Source organism: Paramisgurnus dabryanus, chromosome 10 (assembly GCF_030506205.2).
Source record: "Paramisgurnus dabryanus chromosome 10, PD_genome_1.1, whole genome shotgun sequence".
Lineage (NCBI taxonomy): Eukaryota > Metazoa > Chordata > Actinopteri > Cypriniformes > Cobitidae > Paramisgurnus > Paramisgurnus dabryanus.
This window is the reverse complement of record NC_133346.1, coordinates 31,623,939-31,646,408: the sequence shown is the minus strand read 5'-3', so window position 1 is coordinate 31,646,408 and position 22,470 is coordinate 31,623,939. Positions and strand designations below refer to the sequence as shown.

At 37.7% G+C, this 22,470-nt stretch overlaps 1 protein-coding gene across 1 annotated transcript; it reads right to left on the bottom strand.

The window, feature by feature from the left end:
- Positions 1–912: 912 nt before the first annotated feature.
- On the bottom strand, positions 913–22,069 carry LOC135718210 (uncharacterized). The gene is made up of 2 exons (XM_065240482.2): positions 21,945–22,069; positions 913–5,164 (listed from the first exon to the last, which is right to left on the bottom strand). Exon 2 carries the CDS (start codon positions 5,156–5,158, stop codon positions 3,899–3,901), a length of 1,260 nt encoding a protein of 419 aa, XP_065096554.1. The 5' UTR covers positions 5,159–5,164; positions 21,945–22,069; the 3' UTR covers positions 913–3,898.
- Between the last annotated feature and the right edge of the window lie 401 nt (positions 22,070–22,470).

The following is a 22,470-nucleotide window of genomic DNA, read 5'->3' as shown; positions in this document are numbered from 1 at the left end:
ACGTTAGCGGGATTTTATCAAATAAAACACAAATAAGTTGTACTTATATTAGTACAGATATTACTCTTCCGCCAAACAAAGTAGTTCCTCAGAATCAAGTGTGACTGAAACAGAGCGCAGTTCCCAACCAACAGAGATGCAGCAAAGACACAATGAAAATATGATTTAAGATCATTCATCTAATTTATACATTAACATTTATATTGTGCAACTGTTAAAGTGATGATCAAATATGCTTGGAAGCATGCTTAACTCTTTCCCTGTCAGCATTTTTTTTTTAAGTTGCCACCCAGTTTTAGTTTAATGCCTTGCAGGAAAATTATCTTCTTTAAATAAACATAAAATATCAAATGAAAGAACAGACCATCCGCTTTCAAACAAAAACAAACAAAAAAACGTTTCATCTTACCTTCATTTGTTCTCTTATCACCTCTCAAATTTTTTAGCTAAAAGCGGAGATAATTCAGTTTTTGTGAATAACTTATGTAAGAGATCAGATTGAGCCATCAAAACTTACACGCTGTGTTTTCAGTGTTGAGTGAATACGTCAGTGTTTAAGTTGGGTAAGATCGCCATCTAGTGGATAATACCGGACGTATGAACTTGAGTTATAAACTCTTCAGACAACGTTTTCTCTTTATCGACGAGATGACTCAACAATATTTATTGACATTTATCTGGATATTGCCATTAATTGTGCAATTGTAGACATATTAAAAATATGATTAAAGACTGTGGTGTTTATTTTCAACAGTGGTGCAGTGATTCTTATGTAATGTGGTCTGAACCGTGAGGTTACCAGTGTATTTTATCACGGCTTAGAACGCGTTTGAACCAATCAGAATGAAGAACCAGAACTGCCCGTTTTATAATATACATTTTAATTATTTCAATTATGGCTCTTACAGTAACAAACATTCCTCAAAATCTCTTCCTTTGTGTTATTCAGAACAAAGAAATTTATACAGGTTTGTAACAACATGAGAGTGAGTAAATGATAACAGAATTTTCATTTTTGGGTGAACTATCCCTTTAAGTAGACATGTCTAAGTTAGTTAATTTTACATACAAAGACAATATGAATAAAACCTAACCTCATAATTCATTAAGGAAACAAGTTTGATTCTAGTTTGTAAAATGACCATGGTAAACACAGATAAACCCAAATGACACTCATTACCATGGTCAGAATTATGATTTCTATACAACAATCTTCAAAAAACATCATCAATGAAATATATAAACACATTCCAAAGTGTCCACCCCCCCAATACAACTGCAAAAGTCTATGTTATTTTGCAACAATGAAAGGAATAATTCACTCAAAATGAAATTCATTAATATTTTACCCACCATCACATTAAAGCTCAAATTCTAAAAAAACAACAACCTTATTTGACAGATGTGTGGGAAATAAATGATTCATATTTTGAGATTATTTAGTAAACTTAAAACCACAACAATTTAATTTTAATATCTTAACAATGCATTTCTTACACCTATCATTTCATAGACATTAAGTTATTTACTCACTAAAGAGGTAACCTTTGAAAAGGATATATTTGGTTTTAAGTAGAGATGTTCCGTTACCATTTTTCTCTTCCCAATACCTGGGCTCGGGGTATCGGCATATACAGAGTACCGGTCCGATACCTGGGTGTGTATCTGTACAATATACAGCTGTACATACTACTAGCCCTGTATGAATGGATATAACCGTTTTATGGTGTGCTTTAGACTTTTTCCTGTATAAAACATGAAAAGATACATACAGTGAACTAGAGTATTATTATCTGAAAGCAGGGCTCAACGCAAATAATTTTTTATACTGGCGTTCAGGTTTTCAGTTGCCCTGCCAAAATTTTCACTGGCCCCAAAAAAAAAACTATCAGTGTAACCTATGTAAAAATAATAATTTTAATAAAATAATAATAATAAAAGTATAATTGTATACATGTACAACAGACATGTTCCAAAGAAAAAAGATTCCCAACTTTTCTGCTTTACCTGTAAACTGACAGCAAACTCTGCAAAATATTGCATTGTTTCTTTCGTCGTGTTTTACCCAAGTAAATGTCTGCTTCCAAGATTTTAAATAATATACATTGATGAAAATATATTTTAGTGACTGAGGGTGAAGCACTGGCCCGATCGGGCAAGTGACAATACTTTTGACTTGCCCGAACGTCTCTCACGCTTGCCCCGGGCAACCGGGCAGTCCTTTATGATGAGCCCTGCTGAAAGACATTTGACAGTAATATTTATTTTTCCTAAGTGAAAAAGAGCCACAAATCTAACATTATAAACGGAAAGGGCATTTTAGTTTTAGAATATAACTGTATAAAACAGTGCAAACACATAAGGAATAAAAAATTATATCAATAATATAACAAAATAATCTATTTAAAACTTAAGTCTAAAAAGAATTTCGTTAAACAAAAGGCATTTCAGTTTTTAAATACAAAGCAAAATAAAGCTCCTTTAAAAACACTAGGTGTAGCCACAATGTAGTGAAATAAGAGACTTGATTGTAACCATCATGTTTTCAGGGTGAAGCGTCTTCAAATACTGTAATAAGTTACTCGTTTTAAAGTTATTAATACTTGTGCAACCTATCGAAAATGCAGCATTGCATATGAGACATGTCAACATTTTATTAGTCTGAAATACTAACAAACAGCGGACATATGGGTGCGCGCTTTCATTTCTAAGTAATCAGCGCTTGCGTCACGCGTGTGGCAACTTTCTGGTGTTTGCATTCAGAGCAGCGAAGAAGAAATGAGTTTTGCTTTGCAGCATTACCTATAACGGGCATAACTAGGTTTATAAAGAAGTGGAACCCAAGTACCAATCCGATACAAGTCAGAACAACCCTAGTTTTAAGATTTTCATAATCTGTAGGAATTGCATATTGTAATTTTTTTTGCTATCCTTTAGCAAAAAAGGAAATCATATCATTGTCAGAGCCAGAGGGGTGTCCAGGGTGGCACTGGACCCCCGACATCTGACTGGCCACCCCAGGTGCTACCCCAAATTTAATGCTTATTTAATTTATTTCGACGTGTGGCAGCGCAGCGCATTGTTAAAAACAAATATTAAGAGAATATTAACGTACGCTGCAAATACTACATAATGATTTCAAAGTAGGCTGGAAGGGTGTGTAGTATTTCTGCAGACTGCAGAAAGTCTGCTTTTACAATAAAAGATTGGCTTTTCTTTTTCTGTTTTACAACAAAACTAAATGCCATGTTTTTATTCTTGAAGTGATTTTTACTGTATGATGATTAGATTTACTCTATTACTCTATATTGAACTGCCGCCTTAAACTTGAAAACGTGACGTGCATTGTGTTCGATGGCACGCGTGCACAGAGCTTAGTGTTGAGTTCTGCTATTGGAGTTTCCTGACCAACTTCTTGGAAAGTGACTGCAGTTAACATTAGGCCAGATTTACTAAATGAGGCAAATTAGCGCGAGAGTGCAATTCCAAAAAAGTGGTAATATCTGCAGGTTATTTACTAAAGAGCAAATTAAATAACACAATCTACTAAGAGCAGCGCAAATTAGGATAGGGTCGCAAATAAGCAGAGCTGATGAGGTGCGCTTGAATTCAGCACCATGGACAACGCAGCCGTAATTTTGGGGTGTGTAATCCCAGCTAACAAAGCCATAGGACACTGAAAATACCTGGAGGACCACAAATAAGGTTTACAAGAAGTTTTGAAACAACTGGTATTGTGTGACTTCTAACTCCTCTTTTATTTACTTCAGCAAAAACAACATGGCTTGGCAAACAATATTTTGGTATTGGCATTCCAAGTAAACTGTTCCATGTTAAAAAAAACTCTTGTGTGCCTTAAAAGTAATGTAAATCTGTAAATCTCTTTTCACACTCATGTTCATGGTTTTTCTCCAGTATGGACTCTTTGGTGCTTTGTCAAAGCTCTGGTTGTCAAAAAAGTTTTCCCACACTCAGAGCACACATGAGTTTTCTCATCAGTATGTATTATCTGGTGTTTTTTCAAATGTTCAATCAGTACAAAACTCTTTCCACAAACAAAACAAGTGTAAGGCTTTTCATTGACATGAATTTTCTTGTGTTGTTTCAGGAAATATGCTGATCCAAATGTTTTCCCACACTCAGCACAGTTAAATGATTTTTCTTTACAATGAGTCTGCTCGTGGACTTTGACATATGATGCATTTTTGAAACTCTTTTCACACTGAGTACACTTGAAAGGTTTCTCTCCTGTATGAACTCTCAAGTGATCTTCCAGTCTTATTTTTTTTAGAAAACCCTTTCCACACTGAGGACAAGTAAAAGGTCTGTCACCGATGTGAATTGTTATGTGACACTTAAGATGTGCTTTCTGTGTAAAACCCTTTCCACACTGAGGACAGATGTAAGGTTCCCCCCCAGTGTGTAATGTTATGTGACTCTTAAGATTAGATTTCTGTCTAAAACTCTTTTCACATTGAGGACAGGTGTAAGGCTTCACTCCAGTGTGAATTAGTTCATGAATCTTAAGGGTCACTTTCTGTTTAAAACCCTTCCCACACAGAAGACAGGTGTACGGTCTCTCTCCAGTGTGAGTTATCAAATGTCTCTTATAGTTATCTTGATGTTTAAAACTCTTTTCACACTGATCACATTTGTATGGCATCTCTTCATTGTGAATTCTCAGATGTATATAAAAGTTATCTGCACGTGTAAAACCCTTTTCGCAATGAGGGCATTTGTATGGCGTCTCTTCAGGGTGAGTTCTCAAATGTATATAAAAGTTATCTGCACGTGTAAAACCCTTTTCGCAATGAGGGCATTTGTACAGCATCTCTTCAGGATGAGTTCTTAAATGTATATAAAAGTTATTTGAATGTGTAAAACCCTTATTGCAATGAGGGCATTTGTAGGATGTCTCTCCAGTGTGAGTTCCCAAATGTTTCTTCAAGTTTTTAGCATATTTAAAACCTTCTCCAGACTCCTGGCTTGTGTGACTTTTCTCTTTACCGTTAATGCTTATATCATCACTATGTTGTCCTTTTTGTGAACTCTTTCCATGTTGATTGGAGTCAGATTTTTCTTCAGTGATGACATCATGAGGTTCCTGCTGCTTCCCCTCCACTTCATTCAGTTCCTGAGGTTCCTCTTTTACTTCCATCGTTATCTAAAATAAACATTAAATTGGCAAAAATGTATTTAAAACAATCAATCAATCAAATTCAATTTAGGTTTTATAAAACCTATAGCTTTTTAACAGTTGACTCTATGGGAGGTCCTCTCTTCCGATTTTCTGAAGCTTTTTTATAGAACAACGGCGTTCACAAGGCGTTTGCCTGTACAAGCGCTGCGCCATGGCTGTTTACTTGAGTAGACATCTTTTTTTGGTGTCGGCCTTGTACAATAAAGCGCACTTTGGCCGATTCTCACGGGTTTTGGCCACAAACAAGCACTGTTCATAGCAGCTGGCCTTGCTTAGCCACATGATACCTCTGCACCTCGAGCACAGCTGCTCTCTGCGCGCGTTCCGGCCACGTCACTTATGTGTGCCGTCGAACATGATGTCATACGTCATGACAGAGAGGTTTGCTGTTGCAACTTGGCTAAGAACAGAGAGTGAACATTGGCCTTAGTGTCTGTGGTTCATGCAACATTAGGGGTGTAACGATATTACGAACCGAACGATCGCGATACACCACCCACGATACGAATCGCGAACCTCCCGTGTCGTGTCGTGGTACTCTCACGCCTCCTGCTGCCCATTGTTGAGGTTAATGTCACTTATCTCTGACTAACTAATCTATTTATTAAAAAAAATATTAGCATATATTTGATTAAATTGTATTAGTAACGACTAATAAGAGCTTTTTAAATGCTGTTCTAAATAGTATATTCCAAGTTCATGTCATATCATGTCACGTGACTTGGGAGTGAGCGCAGGTCACAGGATGGCTGCTCCGCCTGAGATTGCAGATCCCCCGGACACATTTAAGTCTCTTGTGTGGGAACATTTTGGGTTTCCAGTGGAGTACAGGAATGGAATTCGTGTCGTAGACAAATCACACACAATCTGTTGTAACTGTGTGCTTGCGTTCGCGTGTGTGTGTGCTTGCGTGTCAGATCGGGTTAACCGAAGTGAAATAGAAGAGCGCGAGATCATTCTCCAGAACAAAAGTAAAAATGTAACAAGACGTCGTCTGTCTGAGGTAAAAACACGGGGTTTACACATTTGTTGCTATTTTAATTGTTTCATGATGTTAAACATGTAAAGTGATGCATGGGGTATGTTTATCTGTTCTCTTCTTCACAAATAATTAAACACATTTTAACTTGAATGCCTTTTGTGTAAGTCCATGATTAAAAATGAACATGTAAACAAAAACAATTTTTATAATTAAAGCATGAAATGACGAATAATAAGTGATGGCAGAATTTTTAAAAGTGAAAGTCTAACGCGACCTCTGGTGTGTGTGTGTGTGTGTGTGTGTGTGCACCTGCGTGCGTGTGTGTGTGTGATGATTACCTTGATTAGTTCATTACTGATAATAAACCCACATTATACTCAGATTTACAGATTCATAGTACATTTATTTCATGCATTAGTTGACTTCAACAGTAACATTTTCAGCATTTTAGCTAAGGAATGATATTCATCACCTGATAAACAGCTAATTACAGTCCTGCATTACTAAAGTTAAAGTTTAATTGATTTTAAGTTTGTTTGCCAAAGTTAATAAAGAAAACGTCAAGTTATTTTTGTTGTTGTTATTAAGTTAAGTTAATCTATTATTCCTTAGCATTGCAGGTAAAATGACAGGAACCCTACATTTACAGCAAATCGAACCGAATCGGGCCGAACCGTGGCGCCAAAACCGTAAACCGATCCGAACCGTGCAATTGGTGTATCGTTACACCCCTATGCAACATGTATTGCTCTGGGCCCGGTTCCCCGATAACGTTCATTCTTAGCGTTCTAAGAAGACTCAAAAAGATATATCTTACCAAAGTTGTTGATGTTCCTAAGTGTGTTCCCCGAAGTGTCTCTTAGGAAGCTTCTTAACACGCTGCCTCTAAGTTCGACGTACAATGGCGCTGTCCCAAGTGAAGGTGCTGAATTATTTGCGATCGATCACTCAGGGATCGATTTTCCACTTCACGCGAAGGTGCATTATGGCGTTAAGAAAGACAACACGTTCTATGCAAATGGAACATTACTCAAATTATTCCAGTCACATTTATTTTAACATAGTTTAAGTTATCCGTAAAATATAGACTATTAATTAAATGATCAAATTGTCAGTAATACGGGTAGACGAACCGGGTATCCCTTGCTATTTATCCTTCCTCCTTATCCCGTTGTGCCACTTGTGCCGCTTCTTGACATGGGTTTTGACTTTAAAATAATCTGTAATACACTTTTATACGAATGTTAAGGTACTTAACAATCAGAATTGATTGGCAAGCAGCTGCAGTATTTCTGTTTAATGTGGTATTGCTTACCATTAATGTTTTCAATAAAAAGCAACCTAGTCAGATAGAGAATATGGTCTGAGAAGATCTAGCAGCTCCATAATGAGTTGTCTTGGAAAGCAATTTTTTTATTTAGCCACGTCAGGCAAAATGTCAAAAGGTTTAAGGGTTGACGAATAAAAAAACGAATTTCATAATCGATTCGTTGTGTTGCATGACGCAGAGACGTTATAAAAAAAAAGGAAAAACTTCAGTTAAGCGCGGAGCGGAGTGAACACACTCGCACTCCGTTCCAAACCGCCAAATTCCATACTATATAGTAGGCAAAGAGTACGAGAAGAAGTGCTTTTCGCCTACTATATAGTATGGAAGAATGCGGTTTGGGACGGAGCGTCGGTCTCTCTCGCACACTGTTGCTTGCAGAGTTCAGCGCCTCATAGACGCGGAGAAATGACAGGGCGGCGGAGAAAAGATAAAAAAAACAGCAAAGGTAGAGGAAAACCACATGTCAGTGTAATCCTCCCAAACGTAAGCGCGTCACCTGGAAGTTATAGCCGGCAAAGAGGTTATCAAACAAAGACGACACGCTTGTGCTTTATGGAGCGACGACAGCGAGTAAAAAAAGTTTCTAGAACGAAAAAAAAAACTCCAATGACAAACTCCAATGATATTAAACAAAGAAATAAAACTCTGAGAGAGAGTTGTATGAACGCTTTTCCCCGTCATGGACCTGTATGTTAAATCATCGCGCCATCACGATCGCGCATGGTCTCCTGCTGTTCTGTACTGCGTGCTCCAGCTCATGCCAAGCAAGGAGACGCGCGTGCCCGGCCCAAAATACAGTACATCCAGGGTTCTTGCAGGTTTCAGCAAGTTAAATTTAAGACCTTTTTAAGACCTTTTAAGACCATTATGAGTAAAATTTAAGATCAACACGACATTACTAGAAGCATTTGAATGATCTCAGAAATTCTCAAAACGTTTTATTTTCATGGATTCAGTTATAGAAAAATATAAAATAAACAGACTATCAGGGCCGGATTAACCATACGGGCAACTGGGCAATTGCCCAGGGGCCCAAGACCTCCAAAGGACCCAGGGTAGCAAGGGCACGAGCAAAATACTGTATCTGGTAATCTCCCGCTGGCTGCTTTATATTAAACAAACTGTCAACACGGGCTTTGCGCTCAATGCGCTGCAAAGAGACGCTGCGCTTCCTAACGTGAGAGCGGTTGAGTCTCATGCCGACTGACCAATGAAGAGAGGGCCTCAGGTTAAGACCCTCTCCTCATTGGTCAGTCCGCATGAGGTGGGTCAAAGGTTTGCCGACTATTACGTGACGGAAGGCGTTGGTACAACAGAAAAAAACGAGACACGGAAAAGCTAAGTGGGAGCGCGAAACGGAAATTAAAAAAGGAAAATGACATCAGAAACGCAGAAAATGTAAAGTATAAACAGTGGTGTAGTCTATGTGATACGCAGGTATCTTCGCTATCCGATCGGCGTATGAAATCAAATAACTATAGCGGCGCGAAAGTGACTGGGGAGCAGAGAACCCACAGGCGAGTGACAGCTAAGTAGCGCGAGAGCGATTCCACATATCATATGGAGAAATCTGCTTTGAATCGCTCTAGCGGTACTTTGACATCACCAAGAGGTCTGCTTAGCGCCAAATGAAGTCGAACCTGCCGACAGTGAAGCTGCTCACATGACACTGTAAACAAACAGACACAGACCATGTGGAGAAATGAACGAGAAGTGCACAACATAAAATCCGGAGAGTACAACGCACATGTGAGTAAACAACATTTAAATCATCAATCCATTATCTGGGGCCCGTTTCAGAAAGGTGGTTAAGTGCAAACTCTGAGTTTGTTAACCCTGAAATAAGGGAAACTCTGAGTTTTCCGTTTCAAAAAGGGAGGTAGGTTAAACCTGAGATGGCGGGGTAAGTCAAGCCTGTTTCAGAAGGAGAGGTAACTTATACTCAGAGTCTGTTTCCGGAGTAACATACTCTCTGAACCTAACCTGGTCGGAAGCAGGTTGTATCCTGTAAACTCACAAGCACTCACATACCTCATATGGGTAATTTACTCTTGCCGCAATAGTTAGCCTGTCTGGAACCGAGCTGATTTAAACCACTATAATGTATGACACTTGCATTACATGCGAACGGCCCCTACGCTAATAGAATTCTGTTTTGTCTCCCTGTCTCGTCCTCGACCCCGAGGACAATGAGACAAACAGACCCAGTTCCTGTTGCTGTGAAGGTCATCGCACCACTGATCTACTGGCTGTCCTTCAAAGTGATGCCCAGCCCATGCGCGACCAACGACCACCGGCTGAACCAGTTTAATCCGCTTACCCGCTTCCTATCCCTATCCCTAACTATAACTATAAATATATATATTAATTTCTCCCTAGGGTTTTTTGTCCTTCTAGGATTTTTTCCCATTGGGTTTTCTCCTATGGGGTTTTTTAGTCCCAGGGAGAGTCAGCCAACTTTGGCTTAACTTAGCACTTTACTGTATACGTTACATTATCAATACGCTCGCTTACACGGTTTATCCTTAGCTGCTATATTCTACTTCTTATACCATGTATTGATTCTCAGTGTTCTACTCAACATCTACTCATGTAAAGCTGCTTTGCAACAATTAACAATTGTGAAAAGCGCTATATAAATAAAATTGAATTGAAAATATATGTATGCATTATGTATAAGACCTATATGCATCAATGTGCACATATGTGCATGCACCCCCCCACACACACACAATCTATAAACACTGCACCACTGTGGTGAATTTGTGCATTACTACTGCGTGGTAAAACACTGCCAATGTCACAGCCCTAGATGTATGCAGCACTTAGTTTACTTCGTCTTTTATTACTTTTATCTGTTAAATATTCGCTACTCATAGACAGATGCAACTTCTAGACACAATTTGTGTGTTGATCTTCATGAGTGAAAAATGAATATTAAAACTAAATATGTATGAAAACAAGAACAAAGTTTGTGTTCTTTCACTCTGCACAAAAAGATTGCGTACGCACACTGTAAAAAATATGCTGTAAGTATGCAGCTGGTTGCCAGTAACTTACTCTAGAAGATAAAGACTGAAATTGTTTAATATTCATCTAATTTTGAACAAACTGTTGCCAGTAAATAACAAATGTAAAATCTACAGTAAGTTACTGGCAACCAGCTGCCAGTAATACTGTAATGTCTACAGAAACTTTTTACCGTGTACGGTCAAGAGCATCTATACAGCGCGCACTTATTTACGTCAAGTTTATTTTTTATAAATTCTGATATGTGCGTGGAAAATTGCATATGCATATTTCTATGCCTATTTGGTGCTCATACATCAGGCCCCAGCTCTTCTGTTGTTCAGTCGAAAGAATCTGAGGATATGCCATCAGATGGTCGTTATATAGCGGCGGAAGGCACGCCTTTATACGTAATCATGCCAGGCATTGGCCAGTACACTGGAGTTGTTCTATAAAAAGCTTCAGAAAATCTGAATAGAGGAGGACCTCCCATAGCATCAGCTTTTGACACGGTTTCTCAAGGAGCTAAAGCTACAACAGTTTATTTAAAAAAAAAAACATTTTTATGAATGTGTTTTTGCTGAACGGCCCCGAGAAGACCCGAACTCTCTTATGTGTGTGCGTCAATGTCCTTTTTAAACCTCCCATCCGTTTGCCAAGAGCGCTTGTGACATTGACCCTCATTTATCATTCTTACGTAGAAACGGCCGTATATATTGTTGGCGTAAGATTATGCTTACACTCCTCTCACCGCCTGATTTATGAAGCTGTGTGTACCTTTGAAATTCAGAAGTACGCAATACCTGCCCTTCATAAATGCAGCAGCTGAAAACGATCATCATTGGAATAACACGCCCATATAAATTCAAGTCTCTGCTTCCCCCATGCCCTCATTTTACGCCATGGACACATGGAAGACGGCAAAGAAGAGAAACCAGGGCAGTGGAAAGAAACAAAATTTTTGTCAATTTTTTTCCATTTTTGGAGCTCCGGATATAATTCAAATTAACAATTTGCTTCCACCACATCCACATGTTTTACTAGGCTATAATTTGAAGTAATAATAATTGTAATAGTAATTACGAAATATTATAATAATTCATTCCAAGGAACAAACTGTTGAATATTGGGTAACAAATTCTAAATTTATGGCCATACTTTAGACTAAATAAGAAAAATAATTGTTAATTTGTGTCCATAATGTAGCATAAAAGATCATTCGTGGCCATGACTTTATCCACATTTCATCCTGGTCAGATTCACGGCTCCATTCACACTAGCATCTTACCTTACCTATTCATGTCTTTATTTTTCATTGAAAATTTGCTAATTCTTACAGTCTCTCCGCACTCGCTTTCAATTTCTTCTCCCTGCTCAATCTTAACTTTGATTTTTACTTTACATTCATGTATAAGGCTTTAATTCCATAACTTATTGCTAGACGTTTTCACAGCAACTAGCAAATTATCAAAGTGCGTTCTGGGTTGAGCGAGCAATGCTGAGCGTAATGTGCAAGCAGAGCGGAATTTTTGCAAAGGCACTCTGCGCTCTGATCGTAATATTACCGCACCGCTCACTGCTCCACTCCCGCTAAGCTTCGTTCACATGCTCTGCCCTGAAACGCCAGGTAAAGCACACAGGCTCTCAACTGAAGGAATACATATGCCTACAAATCAAATGCTTTGATAAAGTCACACAAATTAAACATTGAAGTCCATGTTGCATAAAAATAAACACTAAAGGTTATAATTACTATGTTGATGTTTTTTTACAGTGGGTCATAATATATCATATCTTTTAGTATGTTGTTGCGTTTTGGGGTATTAGGAATTGTTTTCCTGCGCTTTTTTCCGCACTAACTCAAAACGTGCGCACACCACCTCCTGAGTTGGCGTAGGATTTGAGCATGCCATACGCAAACGTCCACATTGATATATCTCAAAGTCACCGTGGTTTTGGGTGTACGCCAGGTGTAAGCTGAAAATTTGGTGTACGCACTTTTGATAAATGATGGCCATTGTGTAGCTGACGGTAGGATATTTTTCGTTGAGACGGACATGTCAGTCAATTTTAAATGTACATTTAAGCGGTTACCTTGGTGTCGTAGTCAGATAACAAAGTAAAACAAATGGGGCAGCTCGCCAAATTGGTTGTGAGGCCACCAGAGTTCAGTGTTTCCCATACATAGGCTCTACTTGGGCGGTGCGCCCAGGTAAATTGCGACCCGCCCAGGTAAAAAAAAAATCACTTTACGAATTTCTGTATTTTCTGAACTCGACTGGATGACCGTGTTTTGGAGAGAGAGAGAGAGAGAGAGAGAGCGCGCGAGAGAGAGAGGTGGGGGTCGGGTGACCGTGAAGATGATGCACACGTCATAAACTCATCATCCAGCGCGGCAAACTGGATCAACTGCAGCAGCACATACGGAGCAGCCAAGAAACACACTGCGACCAAAATGGTCGCATATGCTTATGTGCATATGTGTTTATAGTAGGGCTGGGTAAAAATATCGATTCATCAATGCATTGCAATTATTTGTTCCTCAATTCAATATCGATTCATCAAATTCATGAATCGATTCAGCCTACCGGCCAGTGGCGGCGCTGTGGGTGGGCAACACTCTAGCGCCCGCTCCCCGAGGTAATTTGATCCGGCCCTTTATGTAGTCTGATGTATGAAAAAGGCATCTCTAGAATAAATACATTTAGAATTAAAATAAATGTAGTTGGACAACGGACCCTACAGTTACGAGTTGATGAGCGTGCATCTGTTACAGCATGAGATGCAGAGCGCGAGTCACGTGACTGGCGCGAGCAGGTTTGTCACATGTTTATATTCGTGCTTTGGTCCAACGCGAGCTGCTCGCGCCCGCACATCAAGACGCGATGACTGACAGTGGTGAGACCACGGACTCTATGGCTGTTTTAACCTCTTGTATTTCCATCTACAAAACCGGCTTTTCCGACAGTTGTTGTTTGATATGTCGGCTCAATGATGACTTGCTTATCCACAATGACATTAGATGTCTTAATAAAGGAAACGCATTAAAACGATTAGTGACAGTTAATCAATCATCGCGCCCAACACCTGCACCACTGAACGTGTATCTATTGACAAACATACACCTGATTTTACTGCTCTAGCGAAATCTAAAAGTATAATTTCTCTTATTAGAAGCTAGACTAATGTTTGCCAGTTATTAAGATGGCTGTTGTAGTTTAAATAGGGGTAGTGAAATAATTAGCTTTGACAAAAACAGCATAAAACAATGTTATGTTACATATTGTAAACTTTTTTGTTATGTGTACTAAAGTGATTAAATAAGTTAAATTCTCAATGAGTGTGATATGGCTCTTATTTACCCCTTTAAATGTAAATTAAAGCATCTTACAGTGCACTTTTGTTGTTATGCAGTTTTAAAATACAACATATGAACATGTCTGGATGTAGAAAAAGCCTACTTGGACATGTTACAATGCACTAATTTTGTTGTATGCAGTTTGAAAATACATGTTTGTAGAAAAAGCCTATTGTACAATGCACTGATTTTGTTGTTATGGAGTTTAAATATATGAAAATTAAGTCATAATCACTGATATATCTTCGGCCCCTTATATGAGATGCTTTTCATGAACTGGCCCCCATGACAAACTAACTGAATATCCCTGCTCTAGTGAGAGCGTTCAACATTGTACAAGAAACGCTTTACCAAAACACGCTTTACCAAAACAGCAAGATGGCAAACAGCAGCTGCACTCCGTTCAAGTCTGCACCAAAAGCTAAAATTAAAATATAGGCTACTCAGGTACTTAATTACTTGTGTATCTACTTATTATTGAATCGATATTGAAGCAAACAAATCAATATCGAATTGAATCGAATCGAATTGAATTGAATCGAAGCCTCAAGAATCGGAATCGAATCGAATTGTGAAATTCCTAACAATACCCAGCCCTAGTTTATAGGATCTAAGTTCGCTTCATTTTGCGTGCAAACACGTTGTGTCTCTCCGGTTGAGTGACCGTTCACCTGCTCTCTGTTTCTCAATGAATTGGGCGCGACGCGAAGCAACCTAACATTGTATCCTTTCATGTTTCTGAACTTGAGCAGAGTTTTACCATTAGAGGTCTTTCTTCACTGAGGACGCGGGACCCGTACGGTTCCGGGTTTATATTTTAAATGGTCAGTTGGGTCCGGGTCAGTCCTAGTTCATTACTTCGGGTCCCAAGTCTGATTAATATTGTGTATAAAACCCGAGTCGATCGGAGAACGGCCGTGAGCGCTACCGCGCTAAAGCTCGAGTGCTGTTTCAGCGTGCCTCCGGTTTCTATGGCGATAGCAACTGGCTCTTGTCACGACCACGCGCCGCTTCATTTTCTTTATCCCATTTTTTAATAATCTTACTATTAATAGACCATATCTTTACTAAAATCTAAACATTTTGCACAGAGATTGTAGCAAAAAGCAGTGCTAATACTGAATGAGCAAAGCTCTAGCTGACTCAGGATAAAAAATGCAAAGCTGTAATGTAAAGTCTGTCATCGGGACAGCAAGTAGACTTTTAAATCTGAAATAATTAGTGGATTAAGCTTTTTTTAATCGGCAAAAGAGAAATAGAAAGCAGAAGCAGTAAAAGTGCCTATCTTATAGAAGTTATTAACATTATAACATCAGTCACATTTATAATCTATAGACCTGCACTGTCTATATAGGCTATAGTATACATAGTATTGTATATAATTGAGTTTGATAAAAGGGGTCATCAAATTGCTTCATATATCAGTGCAAAAACATAGTGTTTTTGTGGTGCTTTGACAAACAGTGTCAGCTTTGTTTATGGCAAAAAAAGTTTGGGGTGGTTAGATAATGAACTATAATGTGAAATTAATATTAATGTTTAATAAATCAAAGTATTGTGTTGTGTCACACATTATTAGTTATTTGTCACATGTATAGTAGACCATTTTTTGTCGGTGGATAATAATGATTGCCCTTTTCACCAGCTACCACCACAAGTAAATTTCAGATCTGTGGGAAACACTGGAGTTTCTTTCTGTCTGAGTGACACCTGCGTGTGGGTCTGCAGAATGCACACACGTCAGTGCAGTTTACATGCGGGTCGAGTCGGAATAAAAATAATTGCCTCGGGTCTAATTTTCGCGGCTATGTCTCAGATCGGGCCTTTAAACAAAAAAAAATATGCACATGGGGTTTGGGTACAAAGTCATTTTGGGTGGGGTACATTTCTTTGGACCCGAGAAGACCTCTACTGTACAGTTAATACAGAAAATAACTCACAATTATGAGTTTTTTGTCCTAATTGTGCAGCCCTTTCAAAAAATATGCATAATACAAGGACGGTTAGATGATCATGGCTGGATGAATGTGTAGATAATATCTATCTATTATAGGCAGATAAATAAACAATATCCACCTTTAGTATATAGACAGAATTGTATTGAATTATTTGACTTTTAACTCAATTTTCTTGCAGGCGTTACAACAAATCCTCTGTTGTTGGAAAAAAAATTGTTGGAAGGGACATAAGTGACTGTGGCACTCAAGATGGCTACCAGGGGTGCGTTTCCCGAAAGCATCATTAGCCAACTACTGTTGCAAGTTTCGTCGTTACTAACAAAGTTCAACGATTTGGTGTTTCCTGAAACCATAGTTCAATCGAACATTCGCAAGCTGCATCGCAAACTTGTGTGGTTTGAATGACAACTCTACACCTGTCGTTAGATGCATCTTTCCTGGTTATTATAATATGTAGACTTACGTTGATCATGCTTTTGAACAAAATAAGCAAAAACATGTAGTACACTCTATATCCATCATTCTAAACATATTAAAGGGATAGTTCACCCAAAAATGAAAATTCTGTCATCATTTACTCACTCTCATGTTGTTACAAACCTGTATTTATTTCTTTGTTCTGATGAACACAAACGAAGATATTTTGAGAAATGTTTGTAACCAAACAGTTCGTGGACCCCATTTACTTCCATAGTATTATTTTTTCCTACTATGGAAGTGAATGGGGTCCACGAACGGTTTGGTTACAAACATTTCTCTAAATATCTTCCTTCATCTTTATCAAAACAAAGAAATTTATACAGGTTTGTAACAACATGAGGGTGAGTAAATGATGACAGAATTTTCATTTTTGGGTGAACTATCCCTTTAAGTTTGTAAACAGAATTAAAGCGCTGCATTTGAAAACGGCGCATGTGCACAGTCATAGGGGGGTGATTCTCACGAAAACTTGGTTTTAAAAATGTCAAGCTTGAAAATGTAAAAATTGCTTATATTTACTTTTTTTCCCACCAGACATTGAAAATCAAAGTCTGGAGTAAATGGGAACATTAATTTAAACCCTTTTACTTATCATTTAACACTTTTTGTAATATAATTTAAAAAATTTGTCCTAAAAAAATCTCATTACCGCAACAGTCAGAAAACATCAACACTGACATATTTTCAAAATGACATGACAAACCTGAAAGAACATAATTTGGAGATTCTGCACATGCATTTAAAATCAAAGTATTATGCTTCTATTAATTAAATTAACATTTAATAAACATCTGTTGCTGTAATGATAATCAAAATGTCGTGTAAGCATTCTGACAAGACAATATTTCAAATTAACTGTAAAAAAATGATCTTACCTGGTAGCCATCTTGAAGTAACTGGTCCATGTGCTTGGTCACTCAAAATCAAACTTTATTAAAATTTTGTATGTGTGCTTAAACTGTTCTCAAAAAGTGTTGCGGAGGATGAGAACATCGGGCATGGACACATCATTTTCCTAATTTTTCTTCATTATTATTATACATGAATATTCAGTAAATATTTTATCTGTCATCTAAAGTAGTCTAGCAAAACATCCATTTTTTTTTTTTTTCTAAATATTTTTGTGTTAATTTGATTAAATTACAACATAACGCATGTTCAAACACAGCCGGACACAATGCGGTAATGAGAATTTCAGCAGAAAATGAGATAAAATTGACAAATTATAAATTCTTATGTTGAAATCACACATTGTGCAAGGTAGAACACAGTATTGTGTTAATTCTGATGCTTTTTAATATTACTATATTACACATTTTATAGCTAAAATCATTAGTGCCGTGGTGTTTCAATGGTTTCGTGAGAATCACCCAGGGGCTTTTAGATCCTGGGGAATCCCTGGGAGGAGTGACGTAAGAGGGAACTTGCGCATGAATTCAATATCTTAAAAATAAACAACCGATAACTAAATCACAATAACAAAATCAGTCTTCCGATGCAATATATGTTGTTTACAGCAATAATCTGACATTAAATCGATTTGCACAGATTAATTAGTACTTCACAGTGTTTCCTCTAGGATTTTTTTCAGCTGTGGCGGCAGGGGGCGCCCATGAGGATTATAAATGTAAAAAAAATTTTTATGTAGAATATAGGCTACAGTAAACTAACATGTATTTTTTTTATAATTTTCACGCTGTCATTTACTTTTCCTTATATTTATAGCATATTGCTTTTCTATGTTTGATCTAAACGGTATTTTCTTAAAAAAACGTTACACAGCTACGTACGTAGTTCGGATATTTCATTGTAGTTTTAATGTAGTGTGCATTGCAAGTTCGTCCTCGTGTTTAGCGTACAGAGCTGTTACAAAGTCATGCAGTCCTGTTTGATAATCCGCACCGCTGTGATTGAGAGAACAACTGACCAGTTATACGACATCAGCAGCAATTTTTTTTCACACCCGTACCATTTGACATAAAGACTGTGACCTTAAAACTTTAAATATATAAATAATAAAACCTATAACGTGATAAAAACGCCATAAAAACACTACACTGAAGGGAAAAATAGGGGGAACATAGGGGGAACAGACTTCGACACAACACCGGCCACACTGTAAATCGCGCAGTTAAATATAAACCTTTACCGGTCTTCAGACAGATCTTAAACACAAATAAGCACGGGACATTTAAAAACGAGTCGAATTTTGGTCTTGGATGTTAGACCCGCATTTTACTCTTGTCTATTGAGTCCCGACCTGCATCTACAACACAAATGACACGCAAATAGCCTATTACACCCGTTAGATCAAATATTATGCGGTTCACCCGCGGGTACCCCGACCCTGCTGTTTCGTCTGAAAACAGATAAAAAGTCTCACCGTCTGCCTCAAGTTTCTATTACCAACGTTCTTCTCTTCCACGGGAATAATGTAAGTTTCCTTACAAACAGATTCGACTATTAATGTCTTGCAGTCGCATATAAGTAGTATTCAGTATTTAGCCTTTTGTTTTTGGACAAATATCTTATCATTTAATGTGAAACTTTGTGAGTGTCGATCTAAAGCACAGACGATTGACTGACAGCTGAGCGGTCAGCAACGCGCTGCGCTTATAGCCTATACTGAATAACTAATGGCCAGATAAGTTGATAATATGAGTACAGTGATTCCAAATGAATGTCCAAAAACCTCGTAATATGTTAAATCAAAAGTTTAATAATGTCTTTTCTCGCAGCCCTGCGCGGTGTTGGTGTAGATATGCGCCGGTGAACATCATGTGCGTGATGACCTTGCAGCTTAAATTACCCTAAATTTATAGTCATAAAGAAAAAAGTAAAACAACATTCGAAACTTCAAATGATGTATTTTTATTTGTGTAAACTCACAATTAGGAGAAAACCTTGTGCTTATTTATAATCATTAAAAACATGACGTGCTTTCTGCTGGTTTGGTTTTAGAGCGCGTCACAAAAAAAGAACAGAAACTCAAATACTTTTTTATTCGTTTTGTCAATTTAATAATTATTTAAGTGCAACATATTTCGTATAGGCTTATTTATTTTATTATTATTTCTCAAAACAGAAACGTAGCTTAATAATCCTCTGTTGATTTAAATCTATTTGTGCATGAAACTAAACCCATGGAGGAAATTATGATATTTTAGGAGACTTATTTATAAATGAGTGAACAACGCAAATCCAGAAAGGAATTTATTTCAAGACAGCCAGTCTCGCAGAGCGGACATTTTGGTAGCTTTTTGCGAGCTGACGCTGTGGGTTTTGTCTAGAAGGGATACAGCAAATGCCGAAAAGTTAAGGATTAGATTTGGAGGTAGGATTATTAGGATGAAAACAGCGGTTCTGGCTAAATTGGATACAAATACATCCTACAATCGTGTGAAATTTTGTGTTTAGAGTTGGGTTTGGTTAAAGGATTAGGATAAAACAGTGCTCATCCAACGAGATTTCGTTTGCTGTATCCCTTCTATCCACAACCGCAGGCGTGGCGGGGATGTTTTAGGAGTGGCGGGCCGCCACGGTTGAATGTATATAGCGGAAACACTGCTTCACCTCCCACGTGACATCATCAACTATGTTGTTTAACGACGAATGTGCAACAAAGTTACTATGCTTTCGGGAAACAGTCGTGACAAGGTAGTTAGTTTCTCCAACTATGCATCGTACTATGTTGGTTCAGCAGCGAATAACGTCGTTGTTCAGGAAACACACCCCATGTAAGCAGTTCTTATTTTTTCTCTCCAGATAAAAGTAAACATTTTGTTTGTCATAGTACCTAGACAACTTTTTAGTTCTCATTACCGAAACATGAGTTTGTAAATGCATATGTTTAATGTAATATCATTATGTTGCAGTAATGATAATTTTTGATAATGATAATCTAATAATAGAAAATAATTCTATAGGAAATATTTTTTAAAAAACCTCTTAAAATAATCGTTATAGTAAGTTCAGACCTTCATCTTATATACTAATAAAAATTGGCTTCAAGGGCTTTTAAAAAAATCTGATGCTGGACACCTTCTAAATCTGGATTTCGTGAGAATCACCCACCTGCTCTTTTTTCCTCATTTAGTTTTTTTCCTCTCCTTTCTTTCCCGATAGTCAGATTTTTGTTTTGACATCAAAACACTGACTAGTGACAGGTCTCTCAACACCGGAACACTCACAAACGACCTAGTCTCATTCATCGAGTCCGCACATTCTCTACTCCAGTGGTTCTCAAACTTTTTTGGCATGCGGCCCCCCCTTGGGTACGGTGCATCCCTTCAAGGACCCCCAAAAGAAAATGTATGACATAAAACATTCTAAAACTTAAACATTTAAATTAAACAAAACATATTAAATGAAACAACATATTGCTGTTGGTTAGTAGCCTTATTTTTCTGAGGTTTCATTACACAGAATTTATGATAAATTAATGTTTTTATAAAATGTCATAATACTGGGGCACCCGGCACCATGTCGCGGCCCCCCTGGGGGCCCCAGCCTCCAGTTTGAGTACCACTGCTCTACTCTACCTCACAGCAACGGCACGCTTTGCGTCATTTCTATACAATCAATAAAATCATAGATGTATGCTGTGCTCATGGTGGGAAGAGTCTACGTCTAGATCAGGGTTGTCAAACTCATTTTAGGCTGAGAGCCAGATGGTAAATAACACCACGATGTGAGGGTCGGATAATTTTTTTAACTTTAGTGTGCCGATAATTGTGTTAAAAAATTAACTAAAACAAATTAATTATCAAGAAAATTAGAGAAACACACAGCTCTGTAAAAACTACATTTCATAAGTTACACTCATACTGTACGTACTATACACACAAATTTACATATGTACAAAACCCACTGGCCTAAGGTTGAAAGGCCTTCATTTAACTTCCTTTGCATGAAACCCTAACAAAATTATACCTTAAATGCCAAAATTATTTATACAAATATACAAAAACTGAAGTTTTAAAAATAGGTCTGCAGCAGAGAGTGAATGCAGTAAACAACGTGATCTATAAATGTGAAATGTAAATAAGAAGCAGATAATGAGGATAATCTTTGCTGTACACATCTTCGTTTTAAACTAAATACTGAATGAATTACCTCTTCTTTATTAAATCAACAGTAAATACATTCAGGTTATTCTTGAGCTTTATTTCTCGTCTGTACGGAGCCTGCCACTTCATCCCTTGGAGAAAAGAAAACAAGACCCGCAAATCCATGATCACGGTTTTGTAATTTGTCCCCTCAGTTTATAAGCCGTACTCGCAGATCATTAAACTGCTCCCTACGAACGAGTTATAAATCCGTGCTCTACGATTTGTAAACCGTACCCCATAGATTCATAAACCGTGCGCATGCTTTCGCAATAAGCATGCCCATTTGCGGGTCTAGTTTTCTTGTCTCCAATGGGTAATCTGGCGGGCTCCGTAGATTTAAGCATACCGTATGCAGTCGGGTTTTTTTTTCGTATGCAGTGTTTCAGTCAGGATAAACTCTAACAATGACATCATCATGATACTGTTGTCATTTAAAATACTCGCGCACAAGCACCATCTAAAACTGAAACAGTTGACAGTTGTTTAAATGATGATTAAGAGTGAAAGTATAGTTACCAGTGCGTGTGTGGATTTATTGTCCTGCTCTGCCCACTGATGTCCGTCTAGATAGAAATGTTGCTGTTTTAGTTTTAAAAAAGCGCAAGAAAGATCCAGCAGCAGCGTCACTTCTTCTTCTTCTTCTTCTTCTTGTACTGTTTATTGGCGGTTGACAAGCCAACTTATGGTGTATTACCGCCACCAACTGGACAGGAGTGTGGAGCATTATATAGAGAGGAGGACATTTATTAGAGAAAAAAGAAAAAAAACAAAAAAAAGAAAAGAAAGGAAAAAAAACATTTTAAATACACTAATTTTACTTAAACATTAAACCTTTGTCAATTGTTATATTCTACAGTCTAATCTTGTGTTTTTAAGGTACCTAATTAATTCCGTTTGCACTATGGATTTTCCTGTACAATTGAGTAAATCTAAAAGGATTACATTGTTGTTTCCAAAGTTTCTCATTTTATTTAATAATTCTTCTCTCTCTCTATTATATTTCCCACATTTCATTATTACATGCTCAACAGTCTCAGGCTCT

Excerpts from the sequence above, each read along its gene's own strand:
- LOC135718210 (XM_065240482.2), bottom strand. The coding sequence starts at position 5,158 with ATGGAAGTAAAAGAGGAACCTCAGGAACTGAATGAAGTGGAGGGGAAG.